This window comes from Lontra canadensis, unplaced genomic scaffold (genome assembly GCF_010015895.1).
Source record: "Lontra canadensis isolate GAN:19392208 unplaced genomic scaffold, GSC_riverotter_1.0 scaffold116, whole genome shotgun sequence".
NCBI lineage: Eukaryota > Metazoa > Chordata > Mammalia > Carnivora > Mustelidae > Lontra > Lontra canadensis.
The window spans coordinates 2,944,833-2,971,515 of NW_022631110.1; the positions used below are offsets into that span (position 1 = coordinate 2,944,833).

The 26,683-nt window shown below is 44.2% G+C and overlaps 2 protein-coding genes across 12 annotated transcripts in view; both read right to left on the reverse strand.

Annotated features, from left to right (window-relative positions):
* PHKA2 (phosphorylase kinase regulatory subunit alpha 2) overlaps positions 1-5,249 on the reverse strand; it is a 75,317-nt gene extending 70,068 nt beyond the window's left edge. For all 5 annotated transcript variants that reach the window (XM_032840736.1, XM_032840735.1, XM_032840734.1 and 2 more), the window contains exon 1: positions 4,791-5,249. In XM_032840736.1, the coding sequence (XP_032696627.1) occupies positions 4,791-4,868 (78 nt within the window). In that variant the 5' untranslated portion in view covers positions 4,869-5,249. The remainder of the gene's footprint in view (positions 1-4,790) is intronic.
* Positions 5,250-9,849: 4,600 nt separating this feature from the next.
* Positions 9,850-26,683, reverse strand: part of ADGRG2 (adhesion G protein-coupled receptor G2) — a 132,291-nt gene continuing 115,457 nt past the window's right edge. For all 7 annotated transcript variants that reach the window (XM_032840803.1, XM_032840805.1, XM_032840808.1 and 4 more), the window contains 9 exons: positions 26,421-26,466; positions 26,197-26,300; positions 24,534-24,655; positions 22,705-22,973; positions 19,967-20,066; positions 19,132-19,415; positions 16,857-16,958; positions 15,103-15,255; positions 9,850-11,598 (listed from right to left, as the gene is read on the reverse strand). In XM_032840803.1, the coding sequence (XP_032696694.1) occupies positions 11,414-11,598; positions 15,103-15,255; positions 16,857-16,958; positions 19,132-19,415; positions 19,967-20,066; positions 22,705-22,973; positions 24,534-24,655; positions 26,197-26,300; positions 26,421-26,466 (1,365 nt within the window). In that variant the 3' untranslated portion in view covers positions 9,850-11,413. The remainder of the gene's footprint in view (positions 11,599-15,102; positions 15,256-16,856; positions 16,959-19,131; positions 19,416-19,966; positions 20,067-22,704; positions 22,974-24,533; positions 24,656-26,196; positions 26,301-26,420; positions 26,467-26,683) is intronic.

The following is a 26,683-nucleotide window of genomic DNA, read 5'->3' on the forward strand; positions in this document are numbered from 1 at the left end:
ATTAGTATGATCACACCAATTTCTTCTTTAACATCTGCCTATATATCTTGTCTAACTAAACTATAATCAACCTTTGAGGGCACATGGGTGGCTCAGTTAAGCGTCTGACTCTTGATTTTGGTTTAGGTAATGATCTCAGGGTGGTGAGATTGAGCCTCACCAAGTGTCCACACTCAGTGGGGAGTCTGCCTGGGATTCTCTCCTTGCTCACTTTCTTTCTTCCTCTAAATAAATAAACTATTTAAATCTTAAAAAAAAAAAAAAAAAACCCCGAAACTACTTTCAACCTTTGAGTATCCTGTTTAAGGTTGTATCTCTCGCCTTAAAAAAAAATAAATAAAAAGGTTGAGTCTAACACAGGGCTCAATCTCATGACCCAGAGATCATGACCTGAGCCGAAACCAAGAACCAACTGCTTAACTGTTTTATCTCTTATAAACCACATATATCTTGGGGCACCTGGGTGGCTCAGTTGGTTAATCGTCTGCCTTCTGCTCAGGTCATGATGCCAGGGTCCTGGGAAGGAGTCCCAGGTCTGGCTCCCTGCTCAGTGGAGAGTTGGCTTCTCCCTCCCCTTCTGCCCTGCTTGTATACAAGCTTTCTCTCTCTCAAATAAAATCACATTTATAAAAACCACATAGATCTTTAAAATTTTTTAAATAATTTCTATTACCGGGGCGCCTGGGTGGCTCAGTGGGTTAAAGCCTGTACCTTCGGCTCAGGTCACGATCCCAGGGTTCTGTGATCCAGCCCCACATTGCATCAGGCTCTCTGCTTGGCAGGGAGCCTGTCCCCCTCCCTAACCCCGCCCCCCACCTGCCGCCCGCCTCTCTGCCTACTTGTGATCTGTCAAATAAATAAATAAAATCTTAAAAAAAATAATTTCTATTACCTGGCTAATTTAAGCATTTACATTTATTGTGATCACTAATATAATTGTACTTATTTGTATCGTCTTTTTTTTTTTTTTAACTTCCCTCTCTCCCTAAGCACTCTTTTCCTTCCTTCTCTTGCAGTGATCAAATTTTCTTTATTCCTCCAGTGTTTGAAAAATTATATATTCCTGGGTAGGGGGAGGGGGAGGGTGATGTAGGTGATGGGGATTAGGGAGGGCACCTGTCATGGTGAGCACCAGGTGATGTACGGAAGTGTTGTACCACTGTATTATACACTGAAACTAATACTGTTTAAAAAAAAAGTTACACTTGCAAAAAATTTTTTTAAGGTTATATATTCCCTTCACGTTCAAGCATTACATAGAAATTCTTGATTTAAATATGTAATACCTCTCTCTTTCTTAACGTGATAAAAGCCAAAGATTGCTTTAACCCGGTTTCCATTCTTCTGCCGTGTTATTTCACAGTATTTAATTTTATCTTTTTTAAACTTGCCCCAAATTAGTCTTTATTATTAATACTATTTGTTCCTTACTCCATCTTTTAATTATCCCATTCTTTTCATTTTAAATTCCATTGGTACTGAATAAGCAATATTTACTTACTTTTCTGCTCCCTTAATTATCTGCTTTTTATACCAAATAATCTGCAGTTATAATTACTGCCTTGATCACCATTTCTGATCCATATTCTCTTACCACTACTTTGTACCTAACACTTTTGGTTATGAGCTTTCAAACAGAACTGACATTCAAAAAATGTATAAAATTAGTAATATCTGGACCAAAGTAAATCTAGGAATTTTTTTTCAGTAAATAATTATTTGAAGATAATCCCTGGAATGTACAATTATATTCTCTGTATACACAAAATCATACCTGCAAAAGGACCCTTTCATAAAAATAGCTCTTTTCTTCTTTGCCTTTAAGATTTAATTAATATTTAGTAGCAAATATATTTGACAAATGACCAATGAAAAAATTGTTCCCTTGCACAGATACAGGAAAAGGAATTAGTTTGACACCCTATTGCCTCAAACTGAAGAATAATTAGGAGTTTGACATATTTAACACTGAATGATTTCTAACAAGTGAAATCAATTTAAAAAGCAAATCAGGGGCACCTGGGCGGCTCAGTCAGTTAAGCGTCTGACTTGCGCTCAGGTCATGATCTCAGGGTCCTGGGATGGAGCCCCTTGCGCTCTGCTGGCTCCCTGCTCAGCAGTGGGGAGTCTGTTTGTCCCTCTCCCTCTACCCTTCTCCCCAGTCATGCTCATGCTCCCCATCTCTCTCAAATAAATAATCTTTAAAAAATAAAAATAAAAAGCAAATCAGAAACAGTTCAGAGCTTGTACCAGCTGACACTGAAAAATGCCTCTTAAACATCCGCATATATCTACGGGAAATGGGGAGATAGAGCATAAATTTTAGAAACCACTAGTCCAGCTCGTTCATTTTTTATGGTAAAATATGCATTAAGTGGCTTATTTGTTTTTAGAGTGGTTAGGTGACCTCAGAAAAGACGAGATGCTAAATAGATTAATGATCTACAACTGTGAAGACTAGCTGTTGGGGACAGGATGGTCGGGGGTGGGGGGGGGTTAGGAGCGCCCGCCTGTGAAAGCAGACTCACGGGATTTCCCAGCCGAATTCTACCTGGAGGACTCTGGTTAGCCACAAGCATAAAGAGGACAAATACCAGAGCTTCTCACCAACTACCCCCAAAATAAATACCACTAAAAGCTGAAACACCTTTTTTTCTTTTTTAATCATTAAAATGTTGGAGAGGAAAGTCCAACACTGCAAATTTGCTTTAATAAGACTGTTCTTTTGCTCCTGAGAGAAGGCAAGCCTGGATCAATGGCTGGGTCATTCGGATGGCTCAGAGCCTGCTGGAAGTATTTCATCAACAAGGACTTCACGGTACCTTTCATGTGCCAGGAACACTGCTTAACACAAAAGGAACAAAAGTGATGAGGCCTCTGTGCTTAAGGATCTCACTGCATCGATGCGGAAACAGAATTATGTTTATAGACTGAAAAGCAATTAGTAGTTGTACCAAGGCCTTCAGGAAACGGAGTAACATGGCCCATGGTGGTGAGGTGAGGACACGTGGCATAGGTATTTGTGGCCTATATTAAAGTCATAGCACCACCAATAGCGCTGTTTACTGATTGCCTACTGGATGCCAGGCAACGTACTAGGCACTAATTTTTTCTTCACAATACCTCCATGGAGGTAGGTGTTACTGTCCCCATTTTACAGATGAGTCCATGGACTTAAGAGAGGTTGAGTAAATGCTAATAGGTCATTCAAGGCAGAGCTGGGAACACAAACACAGGTGTGACACAAGAACCAAGCTTCATCAGCTCTCCTTACAGACACTTCCCTCACAGTAAGGCAGGGAAAAACCTTCCAACTTCAATTTTAAAATAGTCTGTAGATGTGATTATAATACATACTCCAATCAGGAAGGCAAAAATTAACCACCATTTGCCTGCCTAACTCTTTAATTTTCAACTTAATGTCATCTCTTCCAGGACTCCATCCCTGCTCCCCAAACTGGGTTAAGCTCCCCTAGTAAGGACCACAGTCGTTCATGTGCAATTTTAAAAGCCAGCAAGTTCTGAAAATCTAAAGTGTTTTCGTAAGTTTGCAGCAAGCTTGGTGACAAAAGGGTGACCTGAACTGACGTGAGGCTATTTTAAGTCTTTACTTTTCCTAGTCGGTGTGAATATTCACATTTGGATGTGAAAAAAATGTGTTTGACTAAGGGATGCTGCCCACTGCAGTTATTACAGAATACATATGTATATTATACCTTTCTAAAATTCAAACATTTCTGCCTTGCAAACAACACCTGGCCCCAAAGAGCTCAGACAAAAGACTCCAGAACTATACCCTACGCATAAATCTCACTGCATTACAAGCATTTATTCTTCTTTGTAAGCCCAGCTCCTGACAGAGTGTCTTGCATATAATAGGTACACAATAAATATTTCATGAATGAGGAAATAAGACTGAGAAATTGGCTAAGAAGGGAAAATGGTCAGTGGCCTGGGAATGACAATGGTTCTCATCGTGTAGGCTGAGCCTCTAACTATGGAATGCCACTCTTTCTCGGACAGCAAGGTCCTATTAATAGTTGCTGCTGATTGAGGGAAAGGGACAGAGTCACTGTCTTCATTAGGAATAAAAATAGTCCAGTTGTCTTACATGATGGGCCCACATAGAACTTTAGCCCAGTAATACAGAACAGCAGGCATATCCGTACCTCAGACCACATGGGCAGCCTCACAGGTCCCCCTTGAACTTGGGGGCAGAAGACCTGCATTTGCTTCTGACCCTGCTACATGTCCTAACCCTTTTGGCCTGTAGTTTCCTCATCTGTAAAGTATCAACCAGAGTAATCCTTAACGGCCCTCGCATGTGGGTCTCTAACAGGTAACTCACGGGAGGGGCAAGAACAGTTGCCCCACACTCTGGAGGAGCAGGATGCAAACCTCAGGAGGTTCTTCACGCCTGTCTACCACCCTGGCAGTCCTGAGTTCACCATCCCCGTCCTTCTGTCCATCCTATACACACCTCCTCTCTCAACCCGCCCCAAAAAACAGTCAACGCAAAAAGACGCATTTTTGTACCCAGGACACCGAGCGGGGGGGGGGGGGGGGCTCTTAGAACCCCAACAAAGGTCAGAGAATTGTGTGAAGAGCGGCCGCACAGCCCTTCGGTCCCCTGAAAGAGAATGGGGTGGAACGGGGGTGGGAGTAATCACTGGCCGGCAAGCACCGGATTTAAGAAAGAAAACCTCCTAAATGCGAAGTCTCAGGACCGGGAGGGGATTGGGTAGGGGAACTAGTGCCATGAGAGGGCTGCTCGGGTGGTCCTTCCTTACCTGGTAGCACAGGATGGTTTGCTGGACCAGCCGCGCGTAGCCATCCAAGCGGACCCCGGAATTGCTCCTGCTCCTCATCTCCGCGTGCTGCCGGGGCCGCAGCGCCCGACGGGCCGTGCAGAGGTGGGACGCCCGAAACTGTGGCCGCCGAGCGGGCCTGGTTCCCAAACACTACAGCCTGGGTTAGTTCTCGGGACAGTGCCCGGCGGTGGGCGGTCGAGAGTTTTTAAAATGAAAGAGCCAAAGTATGATTGGAAAGCAAGCCAACCAGAGTTTCACTCCTCTGCAAAGCGCGGGGGCGGTGATGAGGGCTGGCGCTAAGGCGGACCCTCCCCGGACCAGGCCGGCCGCACTCTCCACACCCGCTGGTCCCGGACAGCCCCGCGGAAGACGCGAGGAACTGGGTTCTGGACGTGAAACAACGAAGACCCCGGCGGGCCTTTTACGTCTTCGAGCGCTTTGCAGGGGCCCCGGGGCGGGCCGCCAGCGCTAGCCTACCCGCCCGCCGCAGCCCACGTTCCGCCCCGCCCCCGCCGCGGAACCCAACCCTCCGAGTCGCGGTTCAAGGGGGGAAAGGAAAGGGGAAGGCCCACAGGAGTACAGGACTACTATGTTCCGGGCGGGAACCAAATTGCCTCCCTGAGCCCCTTACCTCCCCGCCGGCCGTCGACCCCGGGGGAGGCTAGGAAAACAGGCCCTTCCGCGGTGACCACCTGGACGCCCTGGGCCCGCCTCCGGCTCCGCCCCGCCGCGAAGCGGAACCCACGGAGCCGGGCCTGAGGGACAGGGTAAGGGGGACGCTTCGCCGGAGGCGCAGAACGCCCCTAATACGGTCGCTTGTGGTCCCTCCCCGTCCTGGGATGAGCTCGCAGCCGCATCTGCGACCCCGCCTTCCAGTCCCGCCCCCGCAGCGGAGCGGAGCCCGCGCAATCAGGGAGATGAAAGACGGGTTCCAGGGTTCCTCCCCGAGTTGCCGAGAGGCCCGGGGAATGGGCAGCCAACCTCACGGGAGGACGGAGAAGTATGCCCGCCCACCGCGGCCACCTGGGCTGGATCCTGGGCTGGATCATAGTTATCTATCTGGCCGCGTCTCCACCGCAGTCTCCATCACTGAGCGCAAGCCGAGTAGTGTGGCCCCTCAGGGCAGGAAAGGGGGCACACCCCCTTCCCTCTTTCGCTTCCTGTAGGCCCTGCCCCAGATCACCGTTCTGCAAGTCAGGCCTGCAGTCCACCTCCTACAGGCCTACAACGTGAAATTGGCATTTTTGCAGCGGCTGATTACCTACAGTTCAGTCTTTGACCCAGTGTTCATTTTCCAACAAAATCTGTTCCACTGGACAGCTGGGCTAATGTAATTTTCAGAAGCCCTCTGCTAGTCTCCATGCATTTACTGTAAGCTTGACCAAGTAGGCCACTCCTCCTCTTCGCCTATCTGAAGCCTATCCTTTTTTTTTTTTTTTTAAGATTTTATTTATTTATTTATTTGACAGAATGAGCTAGGGGGAAAGGCAGAGATAGAGGGAGAAGCAGACTCCTTGCTAAGCAGGGAGCCCCTTGTGGGGCTCCATCCAGGAATCCTGTGATCATGACCTGAGCTGAAGGCAGCCGCTTAACCGCCTGAGCGGCCCAGGCACCCCTGAAGCCTATCCTTTAAGGGTCAACTCACTTCCCCACTCCTAGAAGCCCTCCCTATTCTCTGAATTGCCATCTATTTTCTTTGTAAAAACTTAGGTTTCGGAGTCAGTGCAAATTAAATTCAAATTCCGGTTTTGCCATTGACAAGTGTGAGCTTCAGCATTGCCACTGCAGCAGTTTGAAATTCACGTTCTCATCTATAAAATGGGGATAATACCACCTACTTCCAAAGGCGGCTAACATCAAGGGGATGAATGAAAAGCACTGAGCACCATGCCTAGCTCATAGAAAAGTATTTCATAAATCATAGCTATTTTCATCTGTCATTTGACAAAGTATTTCCATGTGTTATTTTTGTTTTCAGATGAGGCATGCTTTTGTAACTGGATTCTAAGATACTCATTCAAACAGCCTTTTGAGGGGTGCCTGGGTAGTTTGGTTGGTTTAGGGTTGAGGCTTGGTTTTCACTCCAGTGGTTATCTCAGGGTGGTAAGATCCAGGGCTCTCCCCCTCACCCACCCCCTAGGGCTCAGAGCTCAGCATGAAGTCTGTTTAGGATGGTCTCTCCCTCCTCCTCTTGCCCCCAACCATAAATAAAAATCTTAAAAGTCTTGGGGCGCCTGGGTAGCTCAGTTGGTTAAGCATCTGCCTTTGGCTCAGGTTGTGATCCCAAGGTCCTGGGATCAGCCCCATGTGGGGCCCTCTGCTTGGAGGGGAGCCTGCTTCTCCCTCTCCCTCTGCCTGCTTGTGCTCTCTCAAATAAATAAATAAATAGGCTTTGAAATCTCCTGCCATGTCTGAAGCAGTGTTGAGCATGTAGTTGTAACTCAGTGTTGAATGAATGAAAGAAAATCAGTCCTGCTAACTGGGTCCCCTTAACTGAATTCACTTTAGAAATTCCATATCATAAATTTGTCACTCAACTATAGCACCCAAAACCACATGTCACATACTTTCTTACTATTGACTCTTAAATTATTCAGCAATCTATGTGATGTGCCTCCATGCAGAATTTGTAATAGTCTAGGGGTAAATAAAATTAGACATTAAGTTATGACCATTGAATTTCTTTTGGACTCGGGAGTATGTAATCTTACTAGAATTCATATATTGTGCATCAAAAAGCCGAAATGGGATCATTTCTTCATTACTGTTTTTGTTCACACGGAGTGCTTCTTCAAGAGTCCATTTTGCAGCCATAGGGGGAAATGACGGATAACCTTTGCTCATTACCTGGCATTTCCATCCAGTATAGAAACATTTTCCATTTATCCCATTCTTAGTAAATTCTTCTATGCACGCATATGCCCCCTTTTGATGAATACCTAGCCTACATTCTTAAGCTTTGGTCTATGCTTTAATGAATATTATCATATCAGCTACATTTTTCCATAAGCTTGAAATTTAAGGATAAAACCAAGAAGGAAAGCTACTATTTTTAGCTTTTAAATTTTCATGCATATTTTGGACCATAAGCTGCACTATATAAACAACAGTGTCCTATCTCAGTATCCCTATGTCCGTAAGATGCAAAATTTCCATCTCTTGGTTTCTGTATTCATGAACCCTTTCTCTGGCTGTGATCCAATAGACAGAAACCTGTCTCCAAGTCATTTCTCAAATATTCATCAAGAATCAGATATGGAACATGATGGGGTTAAGTTCTTCTTTCTGAAGCTGATTCATGATCTTTGTAGATATGAAAGCCCAAAAGTGGACTCTAGGGTCCACACAGGACTTCTCTGACCTCATCCAGAGGGTCTGCCTCATTGTCCTGCCATTGCGGTTCAGGTCTACGAAGTTCCCAGAGAGCCCCATGTCAGCAGACCAAGGTAGAAACTATCCAGGGTTTCTTCTGGAAGGCTCAAATTTTTGACCCTAAGGAAGAGCACCCCATCTTTGACACAAAGGAGAGGGTCCATTCTGAATGAATTTTCTGAAAAGAGCCAATGTACTGAATTTCGTTATTTCTATGACAAATCTTTTTTGACTGGCAATCGTCTTTATTGTAGTATTTTAAAGAACGTACGATTTGTCTCTGTTCCAGATTCCTGTAGCTAGTTTGAGACTAATAGGTAAAGAGTAGAAACACCAGGGAGTGTAAGATTTCTTCTCAGTGAAGAATACACAGACATATTTAAAAGAATATATTCTGGAAGAATGTATACAATTTTTGTCTGCCCCAACATTTTGATGCCGTACCTAGAGAAAAGAAAAAAAGAATCTACTGACAAGAATTCTGCCCATTCAAGATTATGTTTTTATGTCCATCCAGTGCTTCCTTTTTCCTGTCCTTCAGACTCCAACCACATCAGTTGAAACTGAGGCACAAACTGAATAGTCCCTAAAACGCCATTATGGAGAAAAAAAATGTTAACACACTAGTCCATTCAGAAAACTGTTCATTTAGTAAAGTAGCCCTTTGTCAAAATGGCCTTCAAACTAACCTCCTTTCTAGATGACCTCATTAGATACAACCCAGTATCCCAAAGGAAGCCATTTCACCATTTTTGCTGAGGCTAGTCCTGATGCTGCTCCCTGAAGTTAAGAGCTACTCTGTGGGATTAATGATTGCAGTGTGTTTGGGGGAAAAACTTCTCGAATGTTCTGAGGAAATTCTTCAAATACTGGTCACTGCTGTGACGTGCCTTGCCTCCTCATACTAGCACTTCTGTCTCCTTCATTGGAGTCTCAGATTGTGAGACCAATTTTAAACTCAAAGAAGGCTGTTTCTCAGGAACATTCTCTCTATCCTGCCCCTTATCCGTGTGAAGGAAAAAAAGAGACAAGAGAATTTGGCTTAAGGACCACAGCCCAAACACAAAACATAAGAGGGAAAATGAGGGGGCATGGACAGAATCTAAAGAACACTGGCCACTGGGCATCCTCTGGCATACACTTTGATTACATCCTCTCCCTGAGATTCTGTCTCTGAGATTTCACACCCAAATCTCAGGTATCTCACCACCTTCCTCAACAATTTAATCTTCAACATCTTTGAGGCAGTGGAGCATCACAGGAGAGACTGCTCAAAGACCTCTTACGGAATCAAGGCCAACTTCCCCCAGCTGTGGCTCCCCCATACTCATCAGCTCCCCCAGAAGCCCCAAATCCTGTCTTCCCCTTCTCGAAATCCTACTGCTCAATGCTGAGGATGCGGAGACGTGGAGGGAGGGGATCTAAATCCGGGGCTGCGAAGGCCGATGGCAACATGTGTTAAAAAGGGAGGCTTGAAAGACTGTAGAGACCTCAGAAACTGATCCCGTGGGGAGGAACCTTGCTCTAGCCTCACAGTCACTGTGTGTCTGCTGTTTGCTAGAAGATGTTCCCGTCGCGTTCCTCCGTGTCAGGCCACTCACACACCACGCTGCCAGGGAAGGAGATCACGGTCGCCTTCTCTCAGTGAAAGCTTTCAAACTCAAAGGACTGAACTACAAATTTATTTTGGCGATCTTAACATTTTTGTCGATTTTGACATAAATACAAGACAATTAAATAAATCAGAGAAGAAATATCGCAAAGGCAAATCAGCACTCACAGATGTGTATTACATTATTACTGTGGTTAGCTGGGGCTACGACCGTCCCTTGAAATATATGCAAGGGAACCGCAGTGAAAGACCTAACTACGGGGTTTTGCAAGGTTCCTCATCAGGACACACCCGAGGCGTAGCTCAGGCAGCTATAGGCGGGAAGCACGATAAACCCTCCTTAACTAGGAGCAATCAGGGTTTGATACATATGGAAACGACAGCATTGCAGGATAGTTCACGCTCCCAACAGCTGCTCCCCCTTGTCACTATACATTCTTCAAGACTTGACACCTTTTAAAAAATAATCATAAGTCTGGCTGGGCCAGAGTGTACCAGTCATGACAACTAAAGTACTATGCAGTTGCCTTTTAAAGAACAGCAATAGGATTTTTTTTTCCTCATCTACCTCTCCTTTAAAAGGGAATCAATCCTACTCTCCTCCCCTTGTCTCAAAGGCTCTGGGGATGTGAGAAGTGGCAGTGTACGGATCTCCTCCACATTCACAATTTTCCTGACAGATGGTCTAGATTACGGTTCTATCCCTCTCTGTGGCCAAGGTACTAGGTGAAACATCTTGGTGCAGGTTCCATAATCTGCTTACTAGGAATGAGGTCAGGAGACGGGCACTGGGATTGGCTGCCATGTTTGTTGTACACGTGGTGCCCTGCACAAGGGTGCACCCAAGAGTATACGTGGGGCTAAAATATGGCCCCCACTTTGTCTGCCAAACCATGAGCGCTCGGGGCTGTGTCTGCCCGGGGAGGGGGGGCACATTTTTCCAACTTGCTCAAAGGCACTAATGAGCTAATTGTGGCACTGTCTGCGTACGTTTTTTCCAGTCGAGCTGGCACCATTATTTCTTGATTTCAGTGAAGCTTCTGTATTTCACATCCCATATAATCTCCAAAAGGAGCTTTAGAATTCACTGAACCAGCAAGGATTTTCTGAATTATCACATTAGACACAATAACACAACCACGATTCTACAAAGAAATTAATTTACACAGTAGAAAATAAATACAAGAAATGTTGAAGATATTTGACATGGGGTCACTAGAATTTAGCTTATTTACAACAAAGGCATGCACAACTGAACTCACCAACAGGTTGAAGTCAACAGTTGCTTTATCGGACCTTATCATAGATGACTCGGCCTCTTTAGAATACAGTTAGAAATGAACTACTTTGATTTTAAACGAGTCTTATTCTTACTGTATCGTTTAAACCCAACCTTCTTTTAAAATGAAGGTTAAAAACCGGATGGCAAATGTCTAAAAACCATGGATAATGTCTTGGGTTTCCTCTTCCAATAACCATTGCCCTCAATTAGCATATGTTCCTCCAGAGGTTGCGGAGTATAAAATTAGTTGATTTTCACACATCTCACATTGTGTAAAAGGTAAAATTGGACATTTTCACACTGTCAAGCATCGTGCTTTGTTTTTAGAAAAAGGAATCACATTTGCTCAATAAAGTGTAAACTTCCCCGCTTTGAAGTCCTTCTGAGAGCGATACGGCTTTTACCGTTGCACGTATCTTCTTTCTCAGTAAACATGTGCTGTTTTCCAGTGAAATCATGAAGGCACACATCTCCATTCTGAACACTGAAAGAAACACCATTCTTCTCTGTTGAAGCATTCCCTATAGAAGGAAAAACAAATCTGGGGTCACAAAGTATCCACAAAAAACAATTAAAAAATAAACACAGTTAAATCCCTTTGCTCTGAAGTAGGCACATGTAGTACGTGTTTTCTTTTTTAAATATATAATACTATATTATATAGAAACTAGAGAATGTGTCAGAAACCTGTTCTCTATGGCAATTTTTTTTTTTAATGAAATGGTCAAGTATGAAGGAAAATAATGTATTTGATTGGAAAAGGCCAATTTCCTAACTCTGGTTAATCATATTATCAAGAAGTAGCTTCTGAACAGCATGACCTAATAAAATATTCTGGTCTCCCCCCAAAGATTAAGGTTAACAGAGATCCCATATGTCCCCTTTTGAAGTTCTTGGTTCCTTAAGATGCCTATAAAATAGGGTGCCCGGGTGGCTCAGCTGGTTAAGCAACTGCCTTCAGCTCAGGTCATGATCCCGGGGTCCCAGGATCAAGTCCCACATAGGGCTCCCAGCTCCACGGGGAGTCTGCTTCTTCCTCTCACCTTCTCCTCGCTCATGCTCTCTCTCTCTCTCTCTCAAATAAATAAATAAAATCTTAAATAAAAAAAGATTTCTATAAAATAAAACTTTGTACCAGAGAAACTGAGAGCAAAAATAGTCATGGGCAAGACAAAACTAGCTCTGGTAGACTAAATCAGCCCCTCTGACTAAACCAGGTCAGGACTGATTCCCACGAGGAAACGACCAATTTATTACAACCTCAGAGTCCAAGCTAGGGTGCAGCTGGACATTCTAGAGACATCGTAGTTTTGACCTGGGCCTCCCACACGGCAAGCAGGCCTTCAACTGTGTGTGTGCAGGAAGCGCGGAACCATAGCTGCTAAGACCCTCCGGCTACTTGGCACTATCCTCCTGAACATTATCCTACTAGAAGATAACGTAGAAAACCAAATACCAGGAAGCCTGGGGGGTGTAGTCAGTTGAGTGACTGACTCCTGGTTTCGGCTCAAGCTGTGATCTCAGGGTTCTGAGATTGAGTCCCATGTCAGACTCTACGCTCAGTGCAATCTGCTTGAGATTCTCTGTCCCTCTGGCTCTGTCCCTTCCACTTGTACGCTCTCCCTATCTCTAAAATAAGTAAATAAATCTTAAAAACAGAAAGCTGAATAAGAAGCCCATTTTTTAGTTCATGCTATAATCATCACAATAATGACTAACAGTTTTGACAACTGTGTAAGTAATATCTCATTACATTACACGCTGAGTGCTTTTATTATCCCCATTCCACAGACAGTGAAACTAAGGTTTCAGAAATCAAGTGTTTTGTACAAGGTTTTGTGTGGCTCAGAACTGATGGAGTCAACAACATGTGACATTTCCTTCAAAATGTGAGCTTGTGGACAGACCCCCTCCCTGCCGTGTGGAATGAGATAGCTGCTCACGCATAATCAGATAGGTGGCATTCGCACAAACTAGGTGATGGATCCAAATAGGGTGTGTGACCATCTGAGGCCAGCTGTCCTGCTTTAGGCATTTTGGTTTGAGGACATTTTGGTGCAGGGACAATCTGACCTGGTGAAATAAACCATTAAGCTTCCACCTTCTTTTTTGGAGTGGTTCATCCCGTTCCTCATCCATCGCAGATCCTGGTGTACAGCCCCAGGAGTCAGGGATGCCCATCTGATGAGCTTGTTACACAGTATTAAAAACTCGGCCGTTCCAGTGGTGAAAAATCTACCCCCAACCTCACTGTCGGCCACCAAAAACAGCTGTGTCAAATCAGCCATGTCAAACAGCTGCACAAAAATGTGTTGCTTCCGTCAAATCTGACTGCCCGAAATATGGCAACACAGGCTAGGCAAGCGAGGCTTCATCTGTGAGTTGTTTCTAGAATATGGAAAACTCTGGCTTTAAGAGCACCAAACATTTCTGTCCAAGCCAACAGGCTTTCCAACATGTTGTGATTGTAAGGATTCATGATGGCTTACCTCACACCTCTTGAGTTCTCGGCTTTGAACTTGCTTTTTCATGCTAACTTACCAGCCAGTCTTAATCACTACTGCCTCTGTTTTCTTTACTTACAGTCATTCCCCATAGAGCCATTTGTCTTAGAACCCAGAGCTCTTACCCTGACAACTACAGTAAGGAGCTAAGGCCAAATGGTAGGTGTTTTTCCTCTTCTACAGTAATGGTTCTCAGTGAAGGGGAGGTGGGTGATTTTACCCCCCAGGGGACATTTCACAATGTCTGAAGACATTTTTGGTTGTCACAACTGGAGGTGAGGGAGCAGGTACTCCTGGTATCTGGTGGGTGGAAACCAGGGATGTTGCTAAACATCCCCAAACCCCAACCGCATGGGACAGGCTCCCCCCTCCCAAAACCAAACAGTTACCTAGCTCCAAATGTCAACTGTGCCAAGGTTGAGAAACCTCGACTTAGAGGCATTCTATTGTACTTTTAAAATTCTCTATAAACCAGCAGGACCTCCCATCTTTAGGAGATTAGAATATAATTAAAATAATTATATTAAATTAAATTAAGTAATTAATATCCTAACACAATGAATAAAGGCAAATTCTCCAGGGAAGGCGAAAGTATATGAGCAGAAATAGACGTTTTTATGAAAATGCAAAAGATGTATTAAGAAGCCAAAGACGAATGAAGTACATAAGCCTTTATGAGTAATGGACAGCCCCAGTGTATGAAAGAAAGAAAATGTAATGGAAGTTTCAGCTAGAAATGTCAGAATTAGTATAAGGAGGCGTTGCAGCAAAAATCTATTTGTATACTGGTGACACACATGGTCCCCAGAACTGGCCTCAATTCATCCTGGCAGTGTTTGATACATTAATGGGGATCTGGGCACTGCCACAAGGCAGCCATGCTGTGGAAAAGAATGGACAAACACGACAAGCAAAAAATAGGAAGGTTTAAAAGTATTGAAAATATGTATGATTACAGATGTACTATAAAAATCAGTATGGTCTTGGGCACCTGGGTGACTCAGTGGGTTAAGCCTCTACCTTCGTCTCGGGTCATGATCTCAGGGTCCTGGGATCGAGTCCCACATCGGGCTCTCTGCTCAGCAGGGAGCCTGCTTCCTCCTCTCTCTCTGCCTGCCTCTCTGCCTGCTTGTGATCTCTCTCTCTGTGTCAAATAAATAAATAAAATCTTTAAAAAAAATCAATATGGTCTTAACTATTTTCAGTACAGCTCATACAGCAGGAGCACAGCACTGAGGTTTCTGGACAGCCCTTAAATTAGGGTTTGCAACGTGTAACATTTTAGGTCATCATTAAGTCCCATCATGAAAAACTAAACCTTAAAAAAACTGCTTTTCCGGTATTTGCTCTCAACTGAATACATCTGAGTTAGTAAACTTTCTGTTCCGTAAGGGAGCCACATTTTGATCCCCTCGTCATAGGTACTTTTCCTCTTTGCTTAGCAAAAATACCACGAAAGGAGAAAACTACTTTAATAAAACAAACCCTGGCTTGAGAAGTACTACGTTGAGGGATACGTACCGTTCCCGCTCGCAAGGCCCGAGCAATCGGTATTCACCAGCAGCGTGGTGGAGTGCGTGGAGTTACTGTTTGACTGTAAGGAATTTGAAGAGCTGGACACTCCTTGGTTTACAGTCTGCTTCTTTAAACCATTAGTAGCAGTTTTACTCCAGTCTACAGCAGAATAAGCATTTCAGAGAAATAGGGCGGAATGTTGAAGCTCAAATGCAAGAGAACACAGTGGAACTCGTTCTCGCAACTGATCTCACTCCCAGATCTCACTCCCTCTTCTTACAAAGGAGTCACACACTTCACTAGTTGTGTGATCAATTGTGTGTGCATGTAAGACTATTTACACCTTTTTGTCCTCTAAAGGACCACCTAGTTAAAAGTAGCCTACATTCAGGCCACGCTGATTTGATTGTGTCTATAGATATCCGCTGAACTAGGCACTGCCCCAGAGCTGAGGACGGTCTTAAGAAGAACACAAGATTAGGGGCGCCTGGGTGGCTCAGTGGATTAAAGCCTCTGCCTTCAGCTCAGGTCATGATCCCAGGGTCCTGGAATCCAGCCCCGCATCAGGCTCTCTGCTCAGCGGGCAGCCTGCTTCCCCATCTCTCTCTGCCTGCCTCTCTGCCTACTTGTGATCTCTGTCTGTCAAATAAATAAATAAAATCTTTAAAAAAAAAAAAAAAGAAGAAGAAGAAGAACACAAGATGGGGCTCCTGCCTGCCTGGCTCAGGGGGTTAAGCATCTGCCTTCAGCTTGGGTCATGACCCCGGGGTTCTGGGACGGAGTCCTGCATCAGTCTCCCTGCTCAGTGGGGAGTCTGCTTCTCCCTCTCCCTGTACAGCTCGCCCTGACTCTCTCTCTCAAAGGAATAAATAAAATCTTAAAAAAAAGAACACAAGAACTGTGTTGTGGTGACGGGTGGCTCTTATATGACTTAAAAGGACCAGACTATATGTACTGCCATTTTCTGAGGGCAGATCTCCTGCCAACAGGCCTCTGCCATATGGTAAAGGTGGTATTCATGTAAAAGGGATTTATGTTTTCAAACAGTACTTCAGTTTTCTTATCTTCTTGAAAAGGAGCCATTTGCTCTGCAACACAGGGCACGCCTGAAAATAACTTCAAAATAACCAAGGTATGCTAAAATTCCTACACGACGTCTGGCCCACTAACAAATTAAGCAACAGACAACCAGGACCTGTAGAAAAAACATTTGAGCCAAAGGTGCTTTTTTTTTCTCTTTTTAAATAAGAAACTAATATGCTTTATTAAAGAATTATAGAATTCTTGTAATGCTTTTAAGTCCAGTTCGTTTACATATAGTGCACTATTAGTTTCAGGGGTACGCCATAGTGACTCAGCCCTTCCACACGTGCTGAGAGCTCATCACGGACACGTGCCCTCCAGAGTCCCCATCATCTGTTTCACCCCCTCCCCCCACCCCCCAGGTTGAGCCAAGGCTTACCAAGTTCTGAAGGGAAATAGGACAAATGACTTCAGGACAAATGGAAAACCTGAGCTCAAAAGGAAAAATTGACCTCTTGTTTCATTTAAGAACAATGAGCCCGTTAATCCTATTGTTCACAAAATTCCCAGATTATAAGCAATTATTTTTTAATTCACCACGGCTTTTCCCCCTAATGTTCACAATTGGAATCCATTCATTGATTTCCTGATCCGACAGCCCTTTGGCATGCATTGCTTTAGACCTTAATTTATGTCTTTTCCTCAAGATTTAAGAGGAGAAAAAGGTCAATCTTTACCAGAATTTTCAGCCAGCCGAAGCTTTCCACAACAAAGATACCGCCTCCATTGCTTTCTGACGTTCTCTTTTGCTACGCAGTAAAAGACGAATATGAAAAATCCTATGGAGGAAAAACAAACAAACAAACCTGTAACGTAATCCCAGACTGAGACCTGAATGTCAGGAGCTTCCTTAGCACAAAGATAAAATCTTTGGCAGCCATAGGCAAAGTGAAATTTTGCAAATTGGAAAAAAAAAAAAAAAAAAAAAGAAAGTCCAAAGCGTTTAGAAAATCTGCTATTGGAAGGCACCCTGAAGGGACTCTCTTTGTAAGATAAAAAATACTTATGAGAGGAACGATAACTCCCTGTTTCCAAAATTCAACTGTCTCTCCTCTCATATCCCATCCTTGGCATTCCCGATCTTTCCAAGTACAAGTCCTCTACTCCCCTCAGGATGCCAGCTCAGACCTAGGCTCCTCCTTCTCATGCTTCCGTATTTATGATCCGTCTTCATGCCCTGTCAAGTGCCACATCCTCCTTGGTCTCAAAGCCCCAGCTCTTCTTCTCCAGCCCTCGGCAGAGTCCTTTGCCTGGGCCCTTACCTCTTTCTCCCAAGCCCAGTACCGCACAGTGATGTCCCTGTCTGCTTTCCAGCCTCCCTCTAATCTGTTCAAGGAAATTCTCCACTGCTGTCCTGGCCACAAAGAGAGTAACACTACAAATGTGAAGAAGAACTCGGGTTTTGCCTCCTAACCCACCTTGTTCCTGGTCCTGCAACACAGGGTCCCAAGCTACTACCACGTCTCAAGGCTTTTGCCCATAAATATTTGCCGAATGAATGGACAACTTCTGAATTCTCCCTCTCCTGAAACCCCAACTGATCTTGTAAAATCTTCCTTTTAAGTGTCAGGTTTCCTTCCAGTACACTACACGTGCCCATCCTGAAACCTGCCATCTTGATTACTGCTCACCCCTGTTTATCAGCCACCCTTGGGCAGCCCCCGATGGCTGCGTAAGAGGAGAAATGGCAGGTATGAGAGAGATCCAGATGGGCCTACCTAAGTCCCAACTCAGAACCTACACTCAGCTTTCCTTAACCCCAAAGCCCAGTGAATTAGGCTTCAGTTCCCTTTTGTAAATGAAGGGACACGTTCTTTTCATCTATTCCTATTCTAATGAGAAGACATTCTGGGGGAAATGAAGAGGGAGAGGCAGGATTGGTTTCCGCAACAAACATGAGGATAGGTACCTTGCTTTTGTGTTTGTGATTAGTGTGATTTGGGCATATTTCTTTTTCCTTTTTTTTTTTTGCACGCCATTATGGCACATAAAACTTTCCTGTTTAATACTATGTAGTATAACACCTGGATGTACTTATTCAGGAACTGATACATTGTGACTTAAAATTAACAGGGGCTCCTGGGTGGTTCAGTCAGTTAAGCGTCGACTCTTGATGTTGGCTCAGGTCTTGATCTCAGGATCCCGTGATCAAACACCACATCGTGCTCCACTCCTCTCCTCTCCTTCCTCTCCCTCTGCCTCGGCCGCGCTCGCGCGCTCTCTCTCTCTCTCTCTCAAATAATAAAGAAATAAATCTCTAAATACACAAAATCTTTTTTTAAAAAAATCTAACAAACCATGTAACCAACAAGTATATTAAGTGGCTTCCTCCAAATTAGGCATTTGAATTCAATCTCAGCTTGGAATTTCTTTGAAAACCGGCAAAACCATCTACTGCTGGAAAGAACTACTGGGAGGGCGGGGAGGACCCTGTGGGAGCTAAAAACAACAGGAAGGAAAGGATGAAACTGGGAGACCAGGATGAATGGAAAGGCATCCCAGCAGATTTGGAATAAAAGGAAACCAAGGGACATGAATTATAGTTATTGTTATGTAAACCTATTAGCCTGCTTAGCATTTAATGCCCAAGTACCTCCATTGAAAATTAATTAGAGCTGACAAGTCTTTTATACAGTTAATAAGAGTCGCTGGGGCCAGGCTGTGGCCACTTGGCTCTATCTTTTGACTTCAGGTTTCTCATTGTCTTCATATCAAACAGACCTAGAAGGCAGGCGCAGCCAGAAGTCACTGGGAAATTTGTGGTTATGGAGGAGGAGGAAAAAAGTACCCGTTTCTTCCAAGGATCTCCAAGCCCCCTTTTTCGGAGATGAATCTGTTTTCAACAAGGAAGTGTTAAGCTCCGAAATTAGCCACTTCACAGATACTCTAACTCTTAAGACATTTTTAGCTCCACTGGGATCATTCATGCCCGGTTGGCACTCTAGAGCTCACCTTGTAAGGTGTTAAAGATGGCGAAGAGATACATGAAAGTGACGTTAACTGGACCCCAGGCAAAGAAGGCAAAACCCCAAGTAATGCCCAGTAAAAACGTAAGGCCGGCAACGCTCCTGAGGTCTTGAATACTGGTTTTCCGCTGGGCTCCCAGTTGTTTCTTCTTTTTAATTCGACAGAGCTGAACCAGGACCACGATGAACATGCTGACGTTCAGCAAAAATATCACACAGAAATATCCCACAACTGTAATATAGAATACAGCATTGCTGTTGATCCAGCAACTGGAATTTGGGGGGAAAAACAATGGGGAACATATTACAGTGCTGAAATATGGTTCAATATGATAAAATGAATCTTTATCGTTTTACTGAGACATCTCCTAAAAGTATAAGAGAACAAAAAGATAAAACCGACTGCCCTCCAACAACCACTTAAAGCTCAAAGGAAAAATAAAACCAAAATACTAGGAGTTTATTTTAGGATGCTTGCTGATTAGAAGTATTTAAAAACTATTCTTTGGAAACATTCAGGATTTTACCCCCTTTAAATCTTAGCAACTCTATCCATGAGTCTTTACTAATATAATGTAGCTGGTATTTCCTTTTTATCAGAGGCTTAGAAAAGTATTTTCAAAATACTTCCAATTCGTTTTTTTTATACTTGAGTAGGAGCGTGGCATTTCTGACTAGCTTATCTCATTACACACATAACTGAGAAGACTAGATTTTATTAGGATGAGAGTCGGAGTCGATACGCTGATTACATACTCCACTTTCTTGGAGAATTCTGTTTTCCAGTTCACTTAACATTCCCTCAGGGGCTTTGTACTCACAAGTCATCGGGTGAGCCATTGGGGAATTTCCCATAGGATCCGAGGCCATAGTTATTCGGGGATATAGCCAAGACGATGGTCACGACCACAGCTGGTACCCCTGGGAGATGGGAAAACATCAGTCACACTGAGTTCTAGTAACCAAGGTGTTGAAAAGAAAGACTGGAAATCACATTCTATTTTCTTCAGGTAGCAGACTGGTGAGCTGTTCGGCAAACCCTGCTTCTTCTTCTCCTTGGCACGTGGCTGGACCTCTCCCAGCCTGCTTTGCAGCTCGATGTATGTGGCCATGTGACCAGGTTGTGGCCAATGGGATATTGACAGAAGTGATCTGCTCTACTTCTATGCTTGTCCCACAGAAACTTCCTATATGAGATCCTCCACTCTTTCGTCTCTCAAATTCACAGCAACTTTGGAAGCCCTATCCTGAGGGAGAGTTTCCAATAGCTTGGATCCTGACTAACCTTGAGACCACAGACCTCTCCGGTCCTGCTAACTGGACTGTGTGTGAGAAATTATCTTCTTCTAAGGTTTTTTGTTGTTGTTGTTTTTGGTCGGCTACAGTAGCTAGAGTTACCCTTAACTTACACACACCTGGAATGTAATTTTGAGGCTCAGGTGGCCAGCAAAGTAAAGTACTCGAAAATGTAAACAACAGAGTAGGGTTATCAGCCACTCCTGGCTAATCTTCCATTATGAACCCCAAATCCTCCACTGATTACCTGGAACCCACTGACGGACTGGGGAGCAGGTCCGGTTGATCTGGGGGTGCTGACTGCCGCCATACTGGCTCTTTCAAGGACTTACTGGTGCTTCCACAAAGCAGCAGCACGATGAGAAGGCTCTTCCCAGTTTAAAATGGCATTTGGTTGAGAAGGAGTCCCTCTCACCCCCCATCCCGTCACCCCTCAGCCAACTCCATGCAGACAGCTCACACTCTGGGCACAAAGACCAGCCTGACATCCAATCTCAAGTCTCTGGTAAATAAAAAAACAATTCCTCCTCATAAGTTGGGGCGCCTGGTACAGTGTAACATAAAATTTCATTGAATTTTTTTGTATTTGTACCTTACAGAGACACTAATATACAGTGACTTCCTAAATGAAACACTTTCCTAAAAATAAAATATTGGGGTTGTGGAGCTTGTCTAGGACCGAGAATGTGGCCGTTTGGTATTCCACAAAGACTGAATCCATGCCCAATGTCAGAAGCAGTGGTTGATTTTTCTAGGAAGAAGCGACTCATCTCTCTGGAAAGGTGTTCTGTTATTCTCGACAGAGATATAATGACAGGTGGGTGACAAGGGTGGTAAAAGGTCTGCGGTACTGCTGTGTAGAGAATAGCTGAAGGAATATTTAGCCTGAAAAAGAAGACAGGGAGGGATGGCGGCTCTAGACACACATGAGAAATCAGAAAGCCAGGCAGGGCTGCTCTCAAACTATATGAATTGGGTAAATCACGTCATCGCTTTAAGCCGGTTTCCTTACCTGGTGTTAGCAATAAACTGCCTTGTGATAACCTCACCGGCTTGTCTTTCATGGGGTTACTTGTATGAAAATACATGGAAAAACAGGGCATTTTTCACAGTGTTATATATTACTTGTAGATTATCTAAAGGGCTCTTTGGCAGAGAGGTGTCAGCTTATTATTTTTTTGCCTTACAAAGCAAAAATAAGACCACTGGGTGAGTGCCGCTAGAGAGACAAGTGAACTTAATGGGAAATCAGAGCTGTAGGGCTTTAGAAAATGGTTATTGGCTGCTTCGTAAGGTATTAAAAACCAGACAACAGACCTAGAATTGAGTCACTTATGGTAAGCCCCAGGTCATGAAACTGAGACTTGACTTAATTACAATTTCAGCTCTCCCAGAAATGGAATCTTAAACCGGGAATCACATTATTAGCACTAGTTAGGTAATCTGCCTGATGGACACTTCTGTCATCCCCTAAGGGAAAGGAACCTGGCCATAACGAACTTGCTTTTTTGCCTAGCATAACTTGGTTATTCCTGTTTCCTTTTGCCTATCAACATCTTTCCTTTTGTACAACTCCTTTTTTTTTTAAAGATTTTATTTCTTTATTTTATTTGTTTGACAGAGATTACAAATAGGCAGAGAGTCATGCAGAGAGAGAGGAGGAAGCAGGCTCCCTGCTGAGCAGAGACACCACCCCCCCATGCGGGGCTCAATACCAGGACCCTGGGATCATGACCTGAGCCGAAGGCAGAGGCTTTAACCCACTGAGCCACCCAGGCGCCCCTGTACAGCTCCTTTCTGTCTGCTAGACTGGATGCTGTTGATTCATGAATTCCCTGAATAGAGCCAATAAGATCTTTAAAATTTAGTCAGTTGAATTTTTTTCTTTTTTAAACAAAGATAACGAGCTCCCTAATAACAGAAGTGTTCAAGCACAGGTTAGATTACCTGTCGGGGTTATGACATCGAGCCCCACACTGGGCTCCGCACTCAGCACAGAGTCTGCTCAAGGTTCTCTTTCCCTCTCCCTCTGCCCGCCCCTCTAAAACAAATAAACAAATCCTGAAAAAAAAAAAAAAGAGAGAGAGAGAGACTGGACAAGTTTGCCCTTTGGGCAGGGCACCATGTAAGGACAATACAGCTGTTTAAGAAACCTGCTAAGTATGACCTGCTTTACCATTGTCTCTACCTGATGAAAAACCAGAATAGCAGAGCAAGAGCTTTGGAGAAAGCCCAGGCTATGTGCAAGCCAAATTATACATACCCCAACCAACAATGCAGAATTTGAGGATGTATTTCCGGATGTAAGTATTAAACACTTTCACAAGGGCCAGGTACATATGGAATGCTTCCAGGCCCATCCAGGTGAATGAGACCAACAGAAAATAGTGCAGAAATACAGCCACGGAGATGCAGAGGCCTCGCATGTCGTACAGAGCTATCCACGAGTCCAAGAGGAACACCAGGTTCAGCAGGAGCAGAGCTGCACACAGCTGAATGAGGATTTTGGAAGGGTAATCCCTTCGAAGCTTCCTAAAAGGAGAGGACGAGAAAAGAATTAGCACCGTAATCTGACCAGCCTTATGTGAGCATATCTAAGAAATGTATTTGTGTTCTTTGGTCAATGTCTATAAGCCTCAATTTCTTCCCTGTGTGTGTCCTGGTGGGGCTGGGGGCAGGCATTAAAAATCAGCAACCCAAACAGCAACAAAGGAAAACTCGAAACAGAGTATCTGCTATCTTAACAATATGGAAAATCTCTATTCACAGTTCTGGGGAACCTTTCACGTGCTGACGGCTGACCCGTCCTTTTAAGTAATTTGTAGTGGAATCGACCGAGCGCCAACCCTCATTTCTCTCCAAATGACTTCGAGAAGCACTGCTGTTGCTTCTCCTACAACAGGCTCCTACATTCAGATCTTCAAAACCGAGCCAGATCCCCTATTATGTTATTAGTTAAAATGAGATCATGGAGAGAAGAGTTTAAACTATAGCTAAATGAAAGAGGCAGAGGAAATCAGAGTGAGCTGATAACATGTGCATGTCTATGTGTGAGAAATTGGACCTGGTGAAATCATTCTGAGTCATGGCTGGCCTGATAGTCATTTAGTCTCATTAATCATATTTCCAAAGGTCCACTAGAAGATCTATAGTTATAGCTGGACCCTAAGTTTGGCACTGCAAGTAAATTTCTACATTTTCTAAGCAGTGTCCAAAATCTAAACCCCAGAACTTACATACTCTTTAATTTAGTTAATGTAATGAAAGTGCCTATTTTTTTTCCCAACAGAATTTGTTGGAATCCGCCCCCCCACACTCCCCCATCCCAAAATGACCAAAGGGACCCTTCACGTAAACCAAGAAGGAGATGCCATTATTTGTAATGCATTCTGGTTGCACTTACAAAACTGCACTCATGAAATATCGATCTTTTTCAGGGAGGTCTTATGCCTCTTATTCTTCTTTATCCCCATACCTGCTACTGTTTTTAATCTTTTGTTTACTCAGTATAACTTAGAAACTCAGTAACTTAAAGAGAGCTCTTATGCTGTATGCAAAGCTATGGTCTATCATCAGATCAGAAGCTTTTGAGTTTCAAATCTGCCTCCATCTTTCATTTTACACCTAATGTCGGCTAGACAGCAGGCATCATTCTAGGGTAAAAAGATGATTAAGACACAACCTCTGCGGCACCTGGGTGGCTCAGTGGGTTAAAGCCTCTGCCTTCGGCTCAGGTCATGATCCCAGGGTCCTGGGATCGAGCCCCACATCGGGCTCTCCACTCAGCGGGGAGCCTGCTTCTCCCTCTCCCTCTGCCTGCCTCTCTGTCTACTTGTGATCTCTGTCTGTCAAATAAATAAATAAAATCTTAAAAAAAAAAAAAAGACACAACCTCTGCCTTCAGTAAGTGTACAAACTAGTAGAAGGAAGTGAGCATTTTAACCAAAAAGTCCCACGAAGTTTCGCATACAGGTGGCACCAATGGATGGTATATAGGATAATGTAGGCCAAAGAGCACACATAATTAATACATTTTGGCAGTGGAGACGGGTACTGCATCCTATACCCCAAGTGTCCGGTGTGGATACTTACTCAAAGGCTAAGTAGGTTACCAGAGTAACTGACAGAAAAATGGATGAAAGCCCACAACCAATATAGGTAATAAACGTCAGAGCCATCATCTGAGAAGGTGGCAAGGATGTCCGAGATAGATCCTGCAAAATAAAACACTGCTTTCAAGACCAAATATTTTCAATATATTAAAGAGCCATGGTTTACATTTATTATTGTAAACCAATAATAACCAATAATAATATTATTATTATTAGAGTGTTCAAAGTGCCCATCCATAGTTTAGTCAACAAACCTACAAGGTAGACCCAGTTATTATCACCACATAAAAATAGTGAAACCGAGGCCCAGAGAGGGTCAATTTGCCCAAGGGCACCCAAGTATGAAATGGAGAAGCCAGGACCCAAATTCTGGTCTGGTGGACTCCAAAGCCCATGTACGTGATAGGTACAGGCGGTTTCGTTCTACTTCCCGTCTTTCCCAGAGCAGCCACCCGACCAGCCTCCTTGGCCAGCTGTCAGCGTTGGGAAGAGAATCTGCCCAGTCAGTGAGGCGGCGGCATTATGATGCACTGGAAAAGCACTGGGCTAGGAGCCTAAAGACCTGAATTTGGCTTCAGACTCTTACACTTCTTAGTTCTATTACTAGGACACTGGCCATCCAAAGTCTAAATTCCAACTTCCTAAAATAACAGTAACAACACCCCATTCCACCTGTCTCGTAGGACTGTTGGAGAGATTACATAAGAAAACTGATGACAGAGCATTTTATGAAAAAAGAACTTTTTTTAAAGATTTTGTTTATTTGACAGAGACACAGCAAGCAAGGGAACATAAGCAGGGGGAGTGGGAGAGGGAGAAGCAGGATTCTTGCCAAACAGGGAGCCGGATGTGGGGCTCAATCCCAGGACCCTGGGATCATGACCAGAGCCAAGGCAGATGCTTAATGACTGAGCCACCCGGGCGCCCTTTATGAAAATTTTAAAGTGTGCAGTGCCTGGGTGGCTCAGTTGGTGAAGCGTCTGCCTTTGGCTCTGGTCATGATCTCAGGGTCTTAGATCCAGTCCTGTGTCGTGTTCCCTGCTGGGCAGGGAGCCTGCTTCTCCCTCTCCTGTCCGCTCCTGCTCTCTCTCTTTCTCTCTCTCTCAAATAAATAAATAAAATCTTTTTTTTTTTAAAAGGAGGGTTTAAAGGGCAATGCAAACTAAACAATTTTTCTTACCCATTTTAATCTGAATCCCCTAGGCCCTGTTATTTAAAAGAGGAAAATTTATGTGTAAAAATAGACTGGGGGGGGGGAAACATTCCACTGTCAAATACTATCTTTCTTTTCCTTTTCTTAAAGATTTTATTTATTTGAGAGAAAGAGAGCACAAGCAGGGGGAGCCACAGAGGGAAAAGCAGGCTCCCCGCTGAGCAGGGAGGCTGACATGGGGCTCGATCCCAGGACCCTGGAATCATGACCTGACCTGAGAGCAGACGCTAAACTGACTGAGCCATCCCAGTACCCCAAGTATTATCTTTCAAGTGCATTTGCTCATTGGAGGAGTAATTTCATTGTTCTGTAAGTTTGCTACGATATCCTATCTGCTGATCAAATTCATCCATCACATTAGACATCATGTCGGGACGCCCAGCTGCCCCGCAGACCCAGAGTCAAAAGCCATGTAGCGTGGGGTCGTTACCAGTAGGACGCCAAAGCTTGTAAGGTGGCTGCACGTACAGACGGTCTCATTCTGCTTCCTGTCTTTCACAGAGCAGCCATCCGACGACCAGCCTCCTCGGCCCCCTGGTGGTATTGGGAAGAGTATCTGTCCCGTCAGCAAGGCCGCGGTCTCAACGATTGCCCCTTCTTCCTCTTCTCCACCCCTGCCCACTCGAGACTGAAAAAGGTACAGCTGGTACCTACCATTTCTGCCCAAGTCCCAAAATACACATCTCACGGTTAATTCATCCTGCCGTGGAAAGATAAGTGACAAATAATCAATTCACGGAACTGAAAAAACTGAAAAGCAATTGGAAAAACAACATGAAATTTTCAAATTTCAGAATCTCATTCTTGATATTGGGAGAATTCTTATTTTATTCTAGTCCCTAGCAGCAAGTGAGTCCCTCATAGGTCAGCACTCCTTAAACTCAGCGGTTGTGCACAGGAACCACCTTGAGGCCTTG